At 43.4% G+C, this 18,059-nt stretch overlaps 1 protein-coding gene across 1 annotated transcript in view; it reads left to right on the top strand.

The window, feature by feature from the left end:
• Positions 1-1,339: 1,339 nt before the first annotated feature.
• The window catches only part of LOC133125025 (radixin), a 35,417-nt gene continuing 18,697 nt past the window's right edge, over positions 1,340-18,059 (top strand). The window contains exons 1-2 of the mRNA XM_061236703.1: positions 1,340-1,832; positions 10,246-10,350. Coding sequence (XP_061092687.1) covers positions 10,339-10,350 — 12 coding nt within the window. The 5' untranslated portion in view covers positions 1,340-1,832; positions 10,246-10,338. The remainder of the gene's footprint in view (positions 1,833-10,245; positions 10,351-18,059) is intronic.

Below are 18,059 nucleotides of genomic sequence, written 5' to 3'. Positions count from 1 at the left end.
GTGTATTAACACCAAAGTTTTTTTTCCATCCACTTCCTGGAAAAGGATTTTACATCATTGTGTACCAGTGTGTGTATGTCTGTCAATTTTCCATTCCCCTCAAACCAATATCCTTTTCAAGCAGCAGCACGCATCCTCATTTGAAGTCCCCTTGCTCATTTGAAGTCAGTCAAATTGACTCTCCCTGTAAGATCGGTTTCACTCATGTATACGTCATATCGCAGGAGTAGTGCTCTAACTTCTGTTTCAGCTTGTCTTTCAGCAACCTATGGCACATTGTAAAAGGCAGGGTGATCTCTAATGTAGCAAATTAATCACACCAAGTTTAATTTGCCAAATGAATGCATCCCTCTCCACCACAACTAGTGTACACAATGGTGAGAATTCTGACAAATAGCACATGTGAACACATCACATATTAAAGTAAGCAGTATTTTCAGTTTACAGTACATATTTTGAGGACACAGTCATTATGGGGTGGTTTTGGATACCGCCTAGTTTTTTGTTTTAGTCCATCACTTAGACGCCTAATTCTACTCATCAAGGTCTTGATCAAAGACCATGATTAAATGGTGAAATCAAGTGGTGTTCTGCTGCGCCGTTCTACACGCAACTTTCACAAATTTGGAACATGAACTGAAGTTTAAAAAACAAAACAAAGAAAACAAAACAGTGATTCTACACCGTTACTTTAGCCGATGTTACCTTGTTTTGAGTGTGTGTGTGCAAGATGCTGCAGATTTGAGCATGTGCTGCACCATCAGTCACTTCCTTGCTTCCCAGGGGATAATTGGCCTTGCATCCCTGCACCAGCTAGGTAGAACTAATTCTGTTCACGCACGAGTGAACAGAGGACATGAGGACATAGACTCAACTCCTGCTCACAGGTCCTTACCTGTTGGAATACTTTAAGGCAGTCTCTGAGTGAGATCAGATAAAACATTTTATTGCTTTGTGTTTATTTTACAACACCGGAAAGAAATGTAGTGACTCGTGGGCGTCCTGGAGACGCGTTTACCGTGTTGCCAATGAAACAGTATAAAAATGGAACAGAAATTATGACCTTTTTTCACCAAATCTATTTCTTGCGTACACGTTGTAGGAAAATAATAAATTAAGTTAAATGTTCAGTGCAATGCCAGTTTGGTGACATGAGTAAGGCATTTAAGACATTTTAAATCAATGATGTATCTTGCCTTTTATACAACACTACATGTGCAACATTTGTATCTGCTACAAGGAATGCACCGCGTTGAGTCCCCCATTAAAACACAAATGTTAACCAACAGTTACATTACAACACAAATGTTGCAACAGGTACGTTCAACAGTGACCGTAAAGTTGTTCATGCGAGTCCGTACAAGAACTTCATTTGGGAATTAGCCTATTGAAAATCTTCAAGCAATGCAGATAACAAGAGTTTAAAACGGCACACTTTGGTGTCTTGGAAATATAGTTATGCAATTACTATGCCATGGCATCACCTGCTAGACTTCAAATGTTACTTTCTTACTTGGGTTGTGTGCTTCTCTGAAACAGTAGAGATGCGGTTGCTCTTTTTCGTGGCGCGCGGTCTCCCCCTCCAGCTCTGCTAGATGAACCACGCCTCGCGCACACGGTTGGACGGCCATATTGACTGCATTAGGTTCTTTCCTAGTGGTGGAACTTCACTGGTAACGGAGTATATCAGCATCTAGGCACAGCGCTAGAGGACTAGCGGGGATCATAACGGCAGAAGGAAAGGCTGTTAGCCCGTTTATTTCTTGGATTAAACCCCTCTTTGTTCTGGGGGCAGAGCGTGATCCGTTTTCAAGGCGCAGTTTTTCACTGAGGTGAGTTTTTCTTCTTGTGGGACGCGTCTCCTCGGTGGGGTTTAAGCTGTTAAGGAGAGGGGATTTTCTACGTGCTCCCAAAGCGACCTCTTCTCGTGGCTCGCAGGCCTGTCGCTTGAAACACTTTAAAAATATTTTCACAGAGGCCTAAATCGTTGTTACAATCCTCGCGTGTTCCTAAATCAAAAAATAATCTGGAACAATTTTAACAGGATTCTGTAGCCATAGCAGGCTAATTACGATGGGTATTATAAACGCACAGTCGCCTAACTATAGCTAGCTAGCTACATAACGTAGGGGTAAGTTGGCTAACGTTACCTCAAGTTAAGGCAAACACTTAGCAAGTTACTTTCCAAGAAAATGGCAATTATGCGAGGGACAAGTAGGCTAAATATTCATTAAGCAGGAATGACCTAGTGCGGTGGTAATAATTAGGTTGCATCTTACTAAATGCTCAGTGTGTTGGAGAATATTGGAGACCAAGTTAGCTTTTTTTTTGGCTGGAACGGTAATGTTAGGCTAACGTATCATCTCTAGACTTTAGCTAAATTACAAATTTACGCGTGGAAAAGTTTCAGTCTCTACATAATTATCTGTGTCATACGTTTTTTAGTGGCATTAAGTTAAATAAACACGAAATATATGAGAAACTTGAGCACTCTACTTTTTCTTGTAACTTACACGCAGGCTTACGTTATTTACAATAGTTGTTCATCGAATGGATTCGCCTTACACAATGACAAGCACCACACCATCAGACAGGCTTATACTTCATTCAAGCCTTAAATATTAGCTACTTTAGCAAGCTTGCTGCGGTTAGACTGCAATTTCCAGAATGAGGCGGTGGTTTGTGTAACGGCAGCCAGTAATTTGGCTACCTCGACCAGGTATTAGAGTCACAGTTGGTTATGTTGCGTGTTCAAATTCAAGCTAGCCAGCTATGTCGTGAACTTTTTTTTGATGGGTGGGTTGAAACTCGCTTTCACAATTTGTGTGTTAGTTGTAACTGTGTTTCTGCGGGTAACGTGTAGCCTACATTTTACTTGAGCACGTCAAAGGTAACATTTAACCCTTAGTTGCATTAAGTGGCTTCAATTAATTTGACCCATAATCATTAAATAAGGTCTGCTTGTATTGCATAGTAATCGTCCGCATTTCCACGGACGTAGTTACAGTAATGCCACCTATCATTATTAAAATCCGCTATTCTCGACATGCGCCAAACGGAATAACAGTAGCGGCGTTTACGAAACTCATTACGCAAAGCCCTTCGGTTACTGCCCTGTGGCATCACATCTATGGTAACTTTGCGCAAGTTTTTTCATGCATACCAGAACTTACGACTACGTTGGCAGGGGCAAACTTGGCTTCTTTTATCGTCGCTCCATCTGGCAGAAGCAGATGTCAGGAGGACGTTCCTGTAGGCACTGATTGGTTCGTTTAAGAGGGGGTGCCATTTCTGATTGGTCGTCGTTTCAGTCAATCAACACTTGCAGGAGTATTCCGATCCTTGCTTCGCGAACCTGCCGGATTCGTCACAACCGTGGTGTGCGTCCGGTTGAGTGGGTTGCATGGCTGTCAGTGTATGTGTTACAGTAGTCTAATTTACAAATGGGGTCGTTTTAATAGAAACCTCTGAGTCAGATAAGATCTTCATGCAACGGTTTTATATTTCCAGAGCTCAAGAACGTGCGCGGAATTCCTTAATGATAGTCCATTGCAAGCAAGAGTTAAAGAATACAATACAAAACCGACGTTCTCAGTTATTTTTCCTCAGGTAGCCTACATAGGGAATTGGCACTAAAAACTACAATACACCATACTGTAATTTTATCCCAATATGATAGAAGAACACTTTAGAGAACTGTGCTCTAAAATACTGGACAGTTGGAAACATTTGCAGAAATAATTGTCTCATTTGAGTTAAGGCAAGTGAATTATTATTTTTAAAAATGCTCAAAATATAAATAAATAAAAATAGTATGGGTAATCATTAAAGGCTGGGTTGTCAAACTGCACAGACCCGTTAACCAAATAGTATACATGAAATGTAAAACACAGTTAAATATTGCTGTATAACGGGCAATATGTAAAAGTTTCAGCCTTGGAATACTGGTTTTCTTTCAGCTGTCGTTTCCCCAATTACTGATTAAATAGAACACATACAAAATATTTTTACCACCTTGGATGTACGCCTAATATATATATATATATATATATATTACACAATTTTAGGTTTTATTGATTGCTTTCCAGTTGCCCATATATTTTATTCATATAATATTGGACATCTCTGCTTTATATGGAAGCGTTTTTCTTTTTACTGCAGTGATACTCAGTCCTGACCCTGGATAGCCACAGAGACTGGTGGGTTTTGTGTTTTCCTTGAGTTCAGCTACCAATTCAGCGGCAAGAAACCCAGTGACATGAGTTAACTTTGTAATAAACTGCTTTAACTGCTATACAATTGCTGTGAGTAACAGCAAAAGTCAGCTCAAAATCATGCTTTTCATTGCATTTATATTTCCATCCATGTCTCAAACTAAATTGTATGAATAGTTACTTGACTGTCATTGGAGAACCTATGGGGACCCCTTGAGGATGACCACTGAAATATATTTAAATCTCTCCCGGTCACATGGTGGAGACCAAACTGATGGCTCTAGTCATTAGGATTAAACATTTTATTTATTTTTCTTATTTGGGTGAATGATGGTCTTCTGTACCAGATAATACTGTGTGATGGTCCATAAAACTCCAATGTTTTGTATTTATTCTGATGTCAAGATTACAATATTTAAGATTAGTGAAGGTTTCATTTGAATGCTTTGTTTGAACTCAAATATTTCCGACGTCCACACGGCATGAGTTTTTATTTATTTATTCCTGTTACATCACACTAACCTTTGCATGGTTGAATTTGCCCTCAATATGAGTGCTTATAATTATTGTAATCATAGTAATAATACGATAGTCCGACTACCATAATAACAGTCGTAATTTACCCTTTAGTGAGGAAATTGCCAAATTGCCCCGAAAGCAGCAGATACTGTCCACCTTCATCCTACGCCACGTAACCTCACCGTTTTGCACTGTGTGGAATGTTGGCTGCTTAGCCTCTGCTGTTTATGAAAGCCTAATTTTCTTAAATCTTACTTGCATTGGATATCCTACAATGTCATTCCATTCAGAATATATATACAATGAATACAGGAACAGTTGATGGCTCTGTGTGTGGCAGACCGAAGGGGAGTTAGCTTGCTTCCTCCACTATCCATTTGGTTTATCAATCTGTCGGATATAGCTAGTGGTAAGATAAATGTGCTCATTTGCATGTTTTCAAATACTTTTGTATGTAATAGACACCCCTGATATATACAAAGTACTATATGCTAAAATATATATTTGTTTTGATCAATTTTTTTTTCATTTTTTTTTTTTTTTTTTCAGTTTTATTCAGAATATTTTACAGTATCTGTTTTTCCCTTAAACATTCCCCCACCCTCTGGGCCATGGAACAGTTAAAATACAATTCATATTAAATACCTGAAATCAAAATACATTTAGCAGCAGCTGCTGAATGCCAGGCATCAAATTTTTTATGATTAGCTCCATGAATCCGAGCGATTGATGTTTCCTTGTAAATAATTTGGAGAATTACCCAGTGTTTACCCAATGAGACCAGAACAGGGAGTTGCTTCCACCTTTGTACAAGTATCTTTTTAGCTCCCGTGAGGTCAGCAAACCATACACAAAGATACTAATATCTTTGTTAGATGGTCTTTGTATGTTTTTCGACTTTCTCCCAAATTTTGAGAAGGTAAGGACAGCCCTCCAGATGACACTTTGCCTCGTATCGTTTCCAGTCTAATTCTGGGACGTTTACCTTTCCAAATAAAATGTTACATTATAGAGTGAATTTTGGTCGAATATTTATCTGGTGGGGTAAGCGGAATTATAGTGGTGAAAAAATGTATATGTGAAAGAATGTCCAAGCCTGGCTTGAGATCAGTTCCGAAACCTCCCTGAAATTCCCCCCCATCAGCTGATTTATTGGTTGCTCGTTTAAAATGAAAGAATTGGTTAATGCAAACAAATTATTCCAAATCATTTCCAAACAATACATTTTTTTCTTGGAATTTGTATGTTAAAGCCACATGCCAAAATGACAATACACCTCCTGAATGCATGAGAACGCTTTTGAGAAACTCATCCATGGCATGCGAGCTTGGGCTGATAGTCTGGTTCTATATACGCTCTGTATATGGGCTGGCTGCACTGCCATGTAAGACTGACCTCACGGTCATTGGCTCTAGCTGGCTCGTCTGGTGGCCAAAATCAAGAGAAAACGGTGCAGTCAATCGTGTAGCTGTTTTATGCAATCAAATCTACAGACTAAAAATCCAGATGCAATGCTATATATGTGGATGGAAAGAGTAACTTGAATTTGTTATATAACTTATTGATATCTACAATGTACCCAGAGGTCAAAAGCTAATTGGTAGCCATATAGCAACAAATTGGCCACCTTAAATTGCCCTATGGTGTGATACAATGTCCTGTGGTGTATATGTAAATAAGATGAGATATTCAAAGTTTTATAAATTACTAAAAAGAAAAAAACCTTCCCCATATGTCAGCTACCCATTCATGCTGTAAAATAAAGTGAACCATTTCCCATTCATTCCATTGTAAAGATATCGCATATTTGCATAAACCATTATCGCATATTTCAGTTATTTCCCAAAAATGACCATATTAAGACAAACCTAAAATATTGTAAAATCATGTTTGTAGCGTTTAGTCTTCCATTGATAGTGTTGTAGAATATTATTATAAGCTACTGGAATACCAATGACCTAATTCTGCCAGCTTTGCAAAAAAGTAGCTTAACGTCAGCCCAAGAAGTGCTTGTTAATGTTTGGTTTTAGTTTGACCTAATATTATCTGAACTTTCTCTGCCTGTAGCACCTATTTACGCTACATCGTTGCGGGAGATTACATTTCAGTCTAAACATGTGGCATATCTATAGCTATCTTATTTCTAATTTCATTTCTAATCTTTTTTTGGTTTTCCCCTCGCATAGCCAACAAGGCAGTGTTCTGGGGCGCAGTGTCAGAATTGGTAAAACTATGTTGAAACAATCTTTTAAAACAACATTGTCCCTGCACATTATATTTGCAAGGAGACATTGTTTTTCGAATGTACATTTTCGAAGGTAATTTTATCAGGTTGAGCCACAGCGGACCTCTCATAACTTCTCAGGGAAATCTGGATGGTTAGATAATACTCTCGGCGTCCTCTTAATATTTCATGATACTTTGGAATGATTTGGTTATAGCCCCGAAAACGTGTTGACCCTGGGCTGTAGGCTGCTTTGTGTGCTCTGAGAGGTTGTGCAGTGCATGTCAGAGCTGTGTTCACCTGGCTGATTAAGGTTGACAGGAGCCGGGAAATTTACAGGTGTTGGAGTGTTGCCCTTTTCCACAAGGTTGTATGCACTAAAAGAGGGCCGGGACTATCCACCACTGGGACTACATGGTTCCTGGAGCATCTTCTTGTTTTTTTTTCCCACCACACCTCAAGAACCAAGATTTGGCAAAGTAGGAGGAAGTCACTGGGTAAAAAAAGGGAACAATTTTTTAAATACTGCTTCAGTTTTATTTATTTTATTTGCACATTGCATTTCGCCAGTCAGGAATTTTCATTCCTGCAAGCTCCACCCCAATAGTTCATGGACCTTCAAAAGGTACGACTGTGCAAGCAGAGACTAACAAGGGGCATAGGAACCATACCCCAGGGCCAAAATCATTCCCAGGTTCCTGGAGTTGGAAAAGCAGAAAGTTCCTTAGTACTGGAAAAAGTCTCTTGAGTTTCAGAAAAGGTTCCTCTGCTGGAAAAGGGGCTATAGTCTGCACATGGACTTAATTCAGCCATGTTCCACCAAAATTAAACTTTGTTAAATTCACATATCGATACAGCTACTGTATGTCTCAGCTCTGACACCATGCAGGTACCAGCAGCCTAGGACTTTCAGATAGGAGGGACTCTCCCCTGTATGTGTTTTCATAATTACCAAACAGGCCCTGAACCAGAGCCTCTGCTTAACATCATAAGATTCATTTCAGCATCATGTTACTGCCATGCACAGCTGTGTCATGAAGGTTAGTGTCTAATGCAGGATGTGATATGAAGATTAGGCACTAGATTAGGCTTGTAGGCTACATGTAGAATTGTTTCTACAGTAGCCTACAGTTTAAGTAATGTTAATACAGTAACATTGGAAACAAATGTTTTGATTAATTATGCTTTTTGTTGGTAATCTGTGTATGTGATGGATAATGACCTGGCATGGCCGCTGGTTGGGCAGTTTGAATGCCCTCCAATTTGAAAGCTACCACAAACAGGATAAAAGAAATGCAGATTTATTTTAGAGAACCTTTTGTGATTGGCATATCAGCAGACCTAGTTTGAATAAGGCAGCACAAAACTTGTAGTCTTCCTTTCCACCCACATCTTTTCAATTGTGATTTGTGATGTTAGTAATAGGATTGATCATATATTTAGCAAGGGGCCTTCCTCCTGTGTTGCCAGCTAGAACTGAGGTAGCATTACCAGTTCCCATTTCAGATGCCTATCTCGAGCTGTTCCTTGGAGGTGTGTGTGTGTGTGTGTGTGTTGTGTGTTGTGTGTTGTGTGTTGTGTGTTGTGTGTTGTGTGTTGTGTGTTGTGTGGTGTGTGGTGTGTGGTGTGTGTGTTGTGTGTGTGGCCGAAGTCAGAAATGCAGTGTTCGTGTTCTCTTGACCTCTTGATCGTTCTCAACACTGTCCCTTGAATGTTGTTGTTCAAGTTTGGTGCTTGATTGCTTCCTCAAATTGTTTCCTCCCTGGATCCCCGCATCAGACAGAACCTGTATTTCGGCGTAACTTGACTCTATTTTAGAGACTGAACACATGCAATTATTTACCTTGGACGCCTTTTTTTTTTACAAAATTACAAGCTCTATTTTCATATATCCTAGAGTGACTACTGGTTTGTGCAAAGTCAGAGCCTACAGTGCCTCCTTTTTCTTTTTCCATCTTTATTTTCCATCTTTCCCCCTCCACATCTTTCCCCCTCTCCTTCTCCTCCTTGCCCTGATCTGCCCATGCGCTTTGTGTTAATCAGTCAGTCTGAAATGCAGTAATCTCGTGTCTTAAGGCTCTATTTCTGAAGGCTGCCGCTGGTGCCAGAGTGAGTGGTGGTAAGAGGCAGGGTGCGGAGGTGTGTGGGTAAAATGTCAGCTTCGGGCAGGAGTGGTGTCACGGCACGGCTATATTTGTGTGCGGGCCAGAGGCGCACAGACTGCCTATAATGGTGCCGGCTGAAAGTCTGGAAGCTGCTCAAACCCCAGCACCTGCTGCTCATCGCGGGTTTGAACCTGCGCCACTTTCACAGCGAGAACCATCTTGCACCAATATTTGGAATTTGGTTATGGGCTCTCTTCTTCGTTCTGGTAGCCTTGCGTGCCAGGCTTATACCTCTCCTCTGTAAGCCTGGCGAAAGCAGGGAAATTCAGAGGAATTAGTCCGCCCACCAGCTTTTTGGTACATGGCCAACGTTTTCTAACCAATCGTATCATCGCAGTGAAGGCAGCTCGAAGGTGGAGGCGATTCAAACCCATGGGTCACACAGTCAGACGCAGGGAGTGGTTGAGTGACGAGAAGACTCGTATCGAATTCCACAAACCGCCTCCACAATGTCCCGGGCATGGCTTTCAGTGCTGCTCCCACAAACTAATGCCACAATGTCTTCCCAGCTCTCAAAATGTAATTGCCTGTGTCCTGGTGCTATTATTCTGCTGATCTGCTGGAAGGTTGGGTTTAATATAGCTCTAGACAACCTGTTCCATGCACGGTATGTTTCAGTGGCCAATATTTGACCTAGTTACTGGGTCCAAATATGGAGTTCAGTTCTGGGTCAGGGCCCAACGAGCATGTGCCTTTTCTCCATGGGTTTATAGATAAACTTCACACCAGGGCTTGTCATATGCTACTAGTTTATGCTACTAGGATTTATTTGATTAAAAGATTAAAAAACTGTTAATCATGCTAATCAGTCGAAATACTATATTGAAGGGAAACCCTCTCGCTGTAGTTGTAGTTCATAAAGGATTTGATAATGGGGGTAAAAGCTGTTCTCAGCAGCTTTGTGCCAGTATTTGCTCTTATTTTTCCCTGAAATTGTGTTCAGTATTCCACTGTAAGCATACCCTGTGAATTTCCATATAATAACATGAAGTGTTTGCCCATCAGTGTGTGGAGTACTTCCCTGGGAAACTGCTGACAGTGTGCTACTCTTCCACTTTAAAAGTGTGCGTTTCCTCCCTGTGAAAGTGCTTGTTCAATAAGGGTTTTCACTCCCTCTTCATAGGTGGTGAAGTCGAGTCGTCGTGCCGTCTGAAGACGGAAGACGAGTTCCTTTTGATTTTCTGAAAGAGAGGGGAAGGGTGGAGAGGAGAGGAAGATGCCGAAACCGGTGAGTTGGTGTGCGTGCGTGTGTGAGTCTGAAGGTGGCTTTGTTGCATGAAAGAACCAGAAGTCTATAAATAGAGTGCCGTTTCCCCAGAAGTTCTCATACCTGTGGTGTAAAGAGCCTCATTTGGGAGAACTTGTGGATTTTGGTTTGGAGAGATGTCTCTTTAAAGTGCACATAGAGCTGTTCTCTAAAACGGTACCATCAGCACTGCCTGGATCCCCTCTTTAATAATGCACTTCCATTAATAATGAATATCAGTAGAAGTATGAATACAATTAAACTTTCACTTGTACTGGATATAAACCAGTCATAGAACTGATACTCAAGCTTGCATTTCTGTTTAATGTAGGCCTGTGTCTAACTGCAGTAGAAAAGTTATCTATAATGAGGATCTGTTGAAGACATGAATTGGGGAAGTTGTTCCAATGGAAGTAGCAAGAGCACAACTGGACTGTCTAAAATGGGGTGCACCGCTAAGAAATATTTAGCTTCTATTTTCTGAGAAGCTGTGCTGTACATTTTGACTTGCGTGCATGGTGAAGGTGTAACACTAGCATGTTTGTCTCCGTCACTGGAGCTTCCTGATTTCAGGGCAGGGTTAGAGATCGAGCGGAAGGGGTCTTCTGGGACACGCTAACCTTTCCTGTTCGAGGAGCCTCTGAATAATCCCAGCGACTTCCCGAAATGAACATCGCTGAGATCGACGCGTATCACAGTGCTGTACGCAGAGCGTGATTTTGCGTTGGTGTTTGCGTATGTGCGGATGGCGATGAGAGGTCGATGGCTGCCATCGAGGGCTCATGAAACATGCATGCGGATGCGCTGACCTTCAAGCACGGGATCTGAGGCGTGGACTTTGACCTCCCTGCGCTCGGAGCGCAAAGTCAAATGCAGAGGAAAACGGCCGTAAATCTCTGTACGTGTGGATCTGTTACCATTTACCGTCTTGTGCAACCGCCCCCCAACACCCCAAGAACAAAATTATTTTTAACATACTTAACAATTTAAGTATGCAGTTCTTTCAGCATATGGCATGTGTGTCACTTGGGTTGGACCAGGTATAGACCCAGACAAATCCATACAGGAACGGGTCTGGTTATCTTATTTGTTTGGGTCTGAGTTTGGCCGTTGGACAGTCCGTTCAGGTTTGGATGTCTGTCATTTAAGAATTAATTTATTCCCACTGGGTTAGGGTAGGAAATTCACGGGGCCAGTTCAGGTCGTGTATAACCTTCTGGACTGGTGAAAACCGCTAATCTCTTTGCCATTCAGACTCACAGAAGATTTCAATTAAGGATTTGGGAAAAAAATAAAATTCAGGAATGACAGAAAGCTGTAACATACTTTGTGGATTTTTCTTTGATTCATTGAATTGAAAGTCATGAATTGACTTGATTTCCTGAATAGGAATGTGAGTTGAGTTCCTCGCCCTGCCGCACACTGAAGGACTGTTGCCCTGAGTGGGAATAGAGGCGTCTCCCGCGTGCGTTTGCAGCGTCTCAGCCTTCCTCCCACAATCCTCTCCCGGGGTGACCTCGGGTGACTCGGCCAATCCCAGAGGAACTCCCGCGGCTTCCTGCTGGTCAAACCAACGTCCGCTTCTCATTTCTTTTCTGCTGAGCTGTTGCTGGAGATGTCCAAAAAAGACATTGCACGATCCCAGTCAGCAGTTTTCACTCCAGACAATATCTAACCTGCTGTTTTTCTGTCAGTCTTGTGTATGAGACCGGGCCCAGTGCCGTGTTAGAGGAGAACCTCCCTCCCCCTCCCCCCGGCCACATGGACAGCTGCTGTGGGCTGAACAGATTTACAGGTGGTTGGAGAGCGTTTGGGGGGCTGGGGGTGGCGGTTTGGTAATACCCTGTGTTGCAGGCTTTGATGCCAGACTGCTTGAGAATGCATTGACAACAGCCATATTAAATTAGTGGGTGTCTGTCCACAGAACAAAATGAAAAACAATGCTAGCATCTGCTCACCCCCAACGAGAAGTCCACCCTAATCCCCACTGCCTTCATGGACTTCGGCTAGAAGCCGAGAATTTGCTCAACTCAATCTATTGCCTAGATAACGCACACATAATGATTGTACACGCATAGTAAAAATCCAAAAATGTCCCAGCCCTAGCAGAAATAAAATCAGCCATTAGAAATGAGCCCGCCTAGATTAAAAAGAAGTAGTCACTGTGCAAACCAATGTTACCATTCATTTTTATTATATGATTTATTCCTCTCTCTCAGCAGAAGTGCATCTTGATGCATCAGAGTCTCTCATTATAAGGTTGTCTTATGTTTGTTGGCCCACAGTAATGGGTAGGGTGGGGGTTGGGCCACCACCTCCTCTGAGTACTGATGACCTTTTATACCACTTTGGGTTAAACAGAGAAAATGAAGCAAATGTGGGATTCAGGGGTCTCTGTGTGTGTGTGTCTCTGTGGGTGTGTGTCTCTGTGGGTGTGTGTCTCTGTGGGTGTGTGTCTATCTGTGTGTCTGTCTGTCTGTGGATCATTGTTGGTGTACTCATTGTAGCCCCAATGCATCCCTTCCTCTGGAATACAGGCAGCTTCTGCAAGTCAGAACAGCTGCTTCTTGTATATTGAAATGTTGTTGCGTAACCCCGCAGGGCTGTGTGTGCTGTACAGATATCTCAGCACACATAGGGCCAGATTTACTAAGCCTTTTGCAACAATTTTTAGGTGCAGATATGACTCATTCTGCCGGGAAACGTGCGTCTTCTGCATGAACCGGGAAACCTAACCTAGGCCAGTCATCACAAGCTGCGCGTCACTACTTCACAAATATACATTTAAGGGTGGACTGTGCATATAAAGGGGGGAGATATAAGTGTGGCTGATTATGTATTCCGTTGAAGTTGACGCATTTAACGAGGGTGGATTTATGCATGCCATTTCTCTGCCTCTAAAGAGCAGGCGTAAACCGAGGCGCGAGCAAGGCTGAAGCCGTGTCTCACGTTGCAGACTTTAGTAAATCAAGCTCAGAAGTTGAAGGTCAAGGTGCGTGCGCCTGAATTTCAATTCACCTGAAGTTCTCTTGTTGTACTTGCCTGATAGTCAGTAGTCATTGTGTTTTGAGAGCTGACAGCAAAGTAGTGTTTGCCGTCAGCTGGAATTTGAAATATTTAATCAAATATAAAGAAATGTAATCATTTTAGCTGAAAATACAATGCAGCAGCTAATGAGGGCGTACAACTACACATGACAGTAGTCAAGCTCATTGTAATGTTACATCTACGTTTTGGATGAATTCAAACGACATCAGCCACCACAGCTGGGATTATGTACACATTCTGTCCTGCACTGGGTGTGTTTTCACATACAGTGAAGATATTCAATGCGCTAAACACGTGTTTTTAACTGCCCTGTTTCAGATCTGCCTCGTTCACATTTAGCACTGCAAGCTTCATGTGCGTAAATCTGGCCCTCGGGGCGGAACAGGGAACAGGAGGGCAGGGAGAGACCGTCTGTTCGCCCGTTCTCAGGTCTGGCCTTTCCCACATTACCAGCATGGAGAGGGCCTGGCACCGTGCCAGAGCAGCTGACCTCTTGGTGACCCGTGTTTGCGTCTCCTTACCACGAGAGCGTAACTTCCACCCTGTCACAAGCACACAAGGTTGAAGAGATTCCAGTTAAGAAGTCATGAGATGTTAAATTAATGTGCATATTTTTTATGAAAAAACATGAAAAATGAATAAAAATGGAACCAGAATAGAAAATGAAATGATTAATTCATACAGTACGTGGTTTTGTACTGGTGGCTGCTCATCTGTGTCCTCTCTGCTTTCCCCCTTCTTGGTTAATTTTGTTCTCGTTCCTTCTCCCTCTCCCCTACCCCCTCACTCGTGCCTTGCAGTGGATACTGGGCCAGGCCTGCAGCCTGGTCTCCATAACTCCATTTGAGTTTGCACTGCTGGCAAATACTTCCCGGAGATAATTTGTAGCCTTGTAATTACGGCTTACTGAACCGAGAAATAGACTGGCTGCATCAGGGGGAGATTTGTGGGCCTCTGCGTGCACACGCACTGGAACTGTAGCGGACGGGTAGTGATGACAATAGGACCTTAATGGTAATTGGAGGTATGCCCTCTCCGTGTTTCTCTCTCTGTCTCTCCCTCTCTCTCCCCCACCCCCCTTTTCTGTCCTCCGTCCCCATTGCTCTCTCTCTGTTCTTCCTCCTCGTCTCTCTCCCTCTCTCTCTCTTTCCCTCTCCCTCTCTCTCTCTCCTGAACTGAGAGGAGCTCTCCCCTGCCGCGTTTGAGAAGAGGCGCTCTTGTTCTCCTGGAACACTCAGTCATTGAGGGGCGGTTCGCTCACCGGCCCGGGGAACAAGCTTGCGTCTATTCTGCCCCGGAGCGTCAGCGGCAGGAGACAGCGCCTGCCTTTGTCTGCCCCGCGGCCGTGGGGAATAAAGCAGAACGCTCTTTGTCCGGCCTTTGGGAGAGGTGGCGTTTGGTGCCGCCAGTCCTGTGGCACCTGAGGGGTGATGCAGAGGAGTCGGCACATGGAACCGGCTGACCCTCAAAAGAGGAACTCTTAAAAATGACTGTTTGGTCTGTTCTGTCTTACTGGCAGAATTCATGTTTCATGTGTTCATTTCTTCTGTGTCTGTATATTTCAAGTGATGTTATGTTGGAATGGACCACTTGTCATCCAAATTAATGGATGTGTCTTTGAATTGGAGAAGGCTGTAATGGTGAAGTTTTTGAGATTCACAAATCTTCTCAATTCTCTGATATGGATGAAAGGGGAAGTAATATACCTGGTTTCCTTTGTGGGCTATATGCCAATCAAAATTAATTGGATTAATTCATCTTATGATGAGGACCTACATATAGAACCATTTCAGATGACAACAAATGTGTTATGATAAAATTTGATTGGGAAGTAGATCGTCAACGAATATGCATTTCAGACATGTCACATCCATAACGCGGGTATCTCGTACAACTCCAGACGAAGATATAAATATTTCATAAATTGCTATTTTTATGTCGGCCTAGTGGGTGCTATGATAATATGCATTCACATTTTTAATCAAGTAGAGTAATTTTTTGGAATTTTGCTGGAATTGCCCAAATATTGATATTGAATATTTCCCAACCCATGTCAATGAAGTTCCCTAATGGACTAAACTCTGACCATCGCTGACTTCCGTTATGACATTTACAGCTCATTCGTTCCTCCATCTTCAGCCCACGGTGGGGAGAGAATGAGAGAATGATAATGAGTCAGGCAGAGGCAGTGAGATCATCGTGGGTCTGCTGCTGTGAGTGAGGGTCACGCGCTCCTGCAGCAGTGTGAAGGGTCGCGACCTCCGCTTCAACTGTGCGCATGCTTTAAATATATATATATATATTTTTTTAACTCTGGCATTAGATTTGTGCAGACGCATGTTCCTGTAGATTAGTTTTAGGTAAAGATAAACCTCTGTTTTAGGTATAACCTTTCAACAAGCATTATGCCTATATATACTGCGTTTTCAGATAGGACATTACATTACATTACATTACATTATTGGCATTTGGCAGACGCTCTTATCCAGAGCGACGTACAACAAAGTGCATACCCATAACCAGGGATAAGTTCGCTGAAAGACCCTAGAGGTAAGTACAATTTGAACTGCTACCTGTACAACAAAGATAAGGACAAGGGCCATTTTTTTTTTTTTTTTTTTTTGAACAAACAAACAAACAAACAAGAGCAAAAGTGACCAAAGTTAACTATCCAAACACTGCTTACCTAGCCAACTAAAAATACCGATACACAAAGCAAGTCACAGAGACAACAATTAAGGTTCACAGGGAGGTAGGGAGGGATGGGGAGAGGTGCTGCTTGAAGAGGTGCGTCTTCAGCTTGCGCTTGAAGGTGGGGAGAGATTCTATAGTTCTGACCTCAACGGGGAGTTCGTTCCACCACCGTGGAGCCAGAACAGACAGTAGTCGTGAGCGTGAGGTGGAGGTTCTGAGAGGAGGAGGTGCTAAGCGGCCTGTGGAGGCTGAACGAAGAGGTCTGGCAGGGGTGTAGGGTCTGATGATTTTTTGCAGATAAGCTGGGGAAGACCCTTTAACTGCTTGGAAGGCTAGCACCAATGTTTTGAATTTGATGCGAGCCATGACAGGCAGCCAGTGGAGGGAAGTAAGCAGGGGGGTGACGTGTGAGTATTTGGGAAGGTTGAAGACCAGACGAGCTGCTGCATTCTGGATGAGTTGGAGGGGTCTGATGGCGGACGCTGGGAGGCCAGCCAAGAGGGAATTGCAGTAGTCCAGGCGGGACAGAACCATCGCTTGGACCAGGAGCTGGGTCGAGTAGGGGGTGAGAAAGGGGCGGATTCTCCGTATGTTGTAGAGGAAGAACCTGCAAGACCGGGTCACCGCCGCAATGTTCTCGGAAAGGGACAGTCTGCTGTCCATCACCACGCCGAGGTTCCTTGCACTGGGTGACGGCGTGAGTGTGGTATCCCCGAGAGAAATGGAGAGATCCAGATGGGGAGAGGTATTAGCAGGGATGAATATCATTTCAGTTTTACCTGGGTTGAGCTTTAGATGGTGGTTGTCCATCCAGCTCTGGATGTCCCTCAGGCAAGCAGAGATACGGGCTGAAACCTGCGTATCAGACGGCGGGAACGAGACGAAGAGTTGGGTATCGTCCGCATAGCAGTGGTAGGATAGCCCATGTGCAGTGATCACAGGGCCAAGGGAGCGAGTGTAGAGAGAAAAAAGAAGCGGGCCAAGGACTGAGCCCTGGGGAACCCCTGTGGCGAGGGGCCGAGGTGTCGATACCGAACCAGCCCAGGCAACCTGGAAGGAGCGACCAGAGAGGTAGGACTCAATCCAGTCCAGGGCTGTGCCACAGATGCCCGTTGCTGACAGGGCAGACAGGAGGATGGAGTGATCCACAGTGTCGAAGGCAGCAGAGAGATGTAGGAGAATGAGGACAGAGGAGAGGGAGGCTGCTCGTGCGGCATGGAGTGACTCACTGACGGAGAGGAGCGCAGTCTCTGTCGAGTGGCCCGATCTGAAGCCAGACTGATGGGGGTCTAGCAGGTTGTTGTTAGAAAAGAAAGAAGAAAGTTGAGTAGAAGCAGCTCGTTCTATAGTTTTAGAAAGGAAAGGAAGAAGAATAAAATGTGTGCAAAAACAAAAGAGACGGCTGACTGCAGTGATTTGGGACACCGGTGCTCAAAAGGGCTGCTTCATTAAATATAAGCCGTATGCCACCGTGTTCACCATGTTATGATGATTTGCCTTGCAAGTGGAAGAAAGAAAAAAAAAAACGGTCTAATTTAGATAAAAAATGTGAGGCTAAGAATTGAATTGGAGTGGAGTGGAGTGATGACTAGGCTAAATGGCCTATTGCCTTTTAAGCCCCAACTGTCACACGTGGTAAATGAGATGGTCCTGGAACAAAGTCGAGTTCTGATCTCCTGTATGCCATTCTCTCCATCAGTCTTTATTCTCGGGATAGCAGTTTTTTTTTTTTTTTTTTTTCCTGCTTTGGCTGCTGCACTCTTAGATATTCAGCTCATTGATGGCACTGACACTGAAGGTGAAGGGAGCTAGCCGGCAGAGACACACAGGCCAGTAAGCGTATGTTTTTAGCATCCAGAATTACCTTGTACTGGCAAAGGAGATTGTGGGTTTGATTCCCAGGTGGGCCACCGCTGTTGAACCCTTGAGGGAAGGTGCTGAACCTGGCC

Source organism: Conger conger, chromosome 3 (genome assembly GCF_963514075.1).
Source record: "Conger conger chromosome 3, fConCon1.1, whole genome shotgun sequence".
NCBI lineage: Eukaryota > Metazoa > Chordata > Actinopteri > Anguilliformes > Congridae > Conger > Conger conger.
Note: the sequence above shows the minus strand (reverse complement) of the source record. Positions and strands in the feature narration are given on the sequence as shown.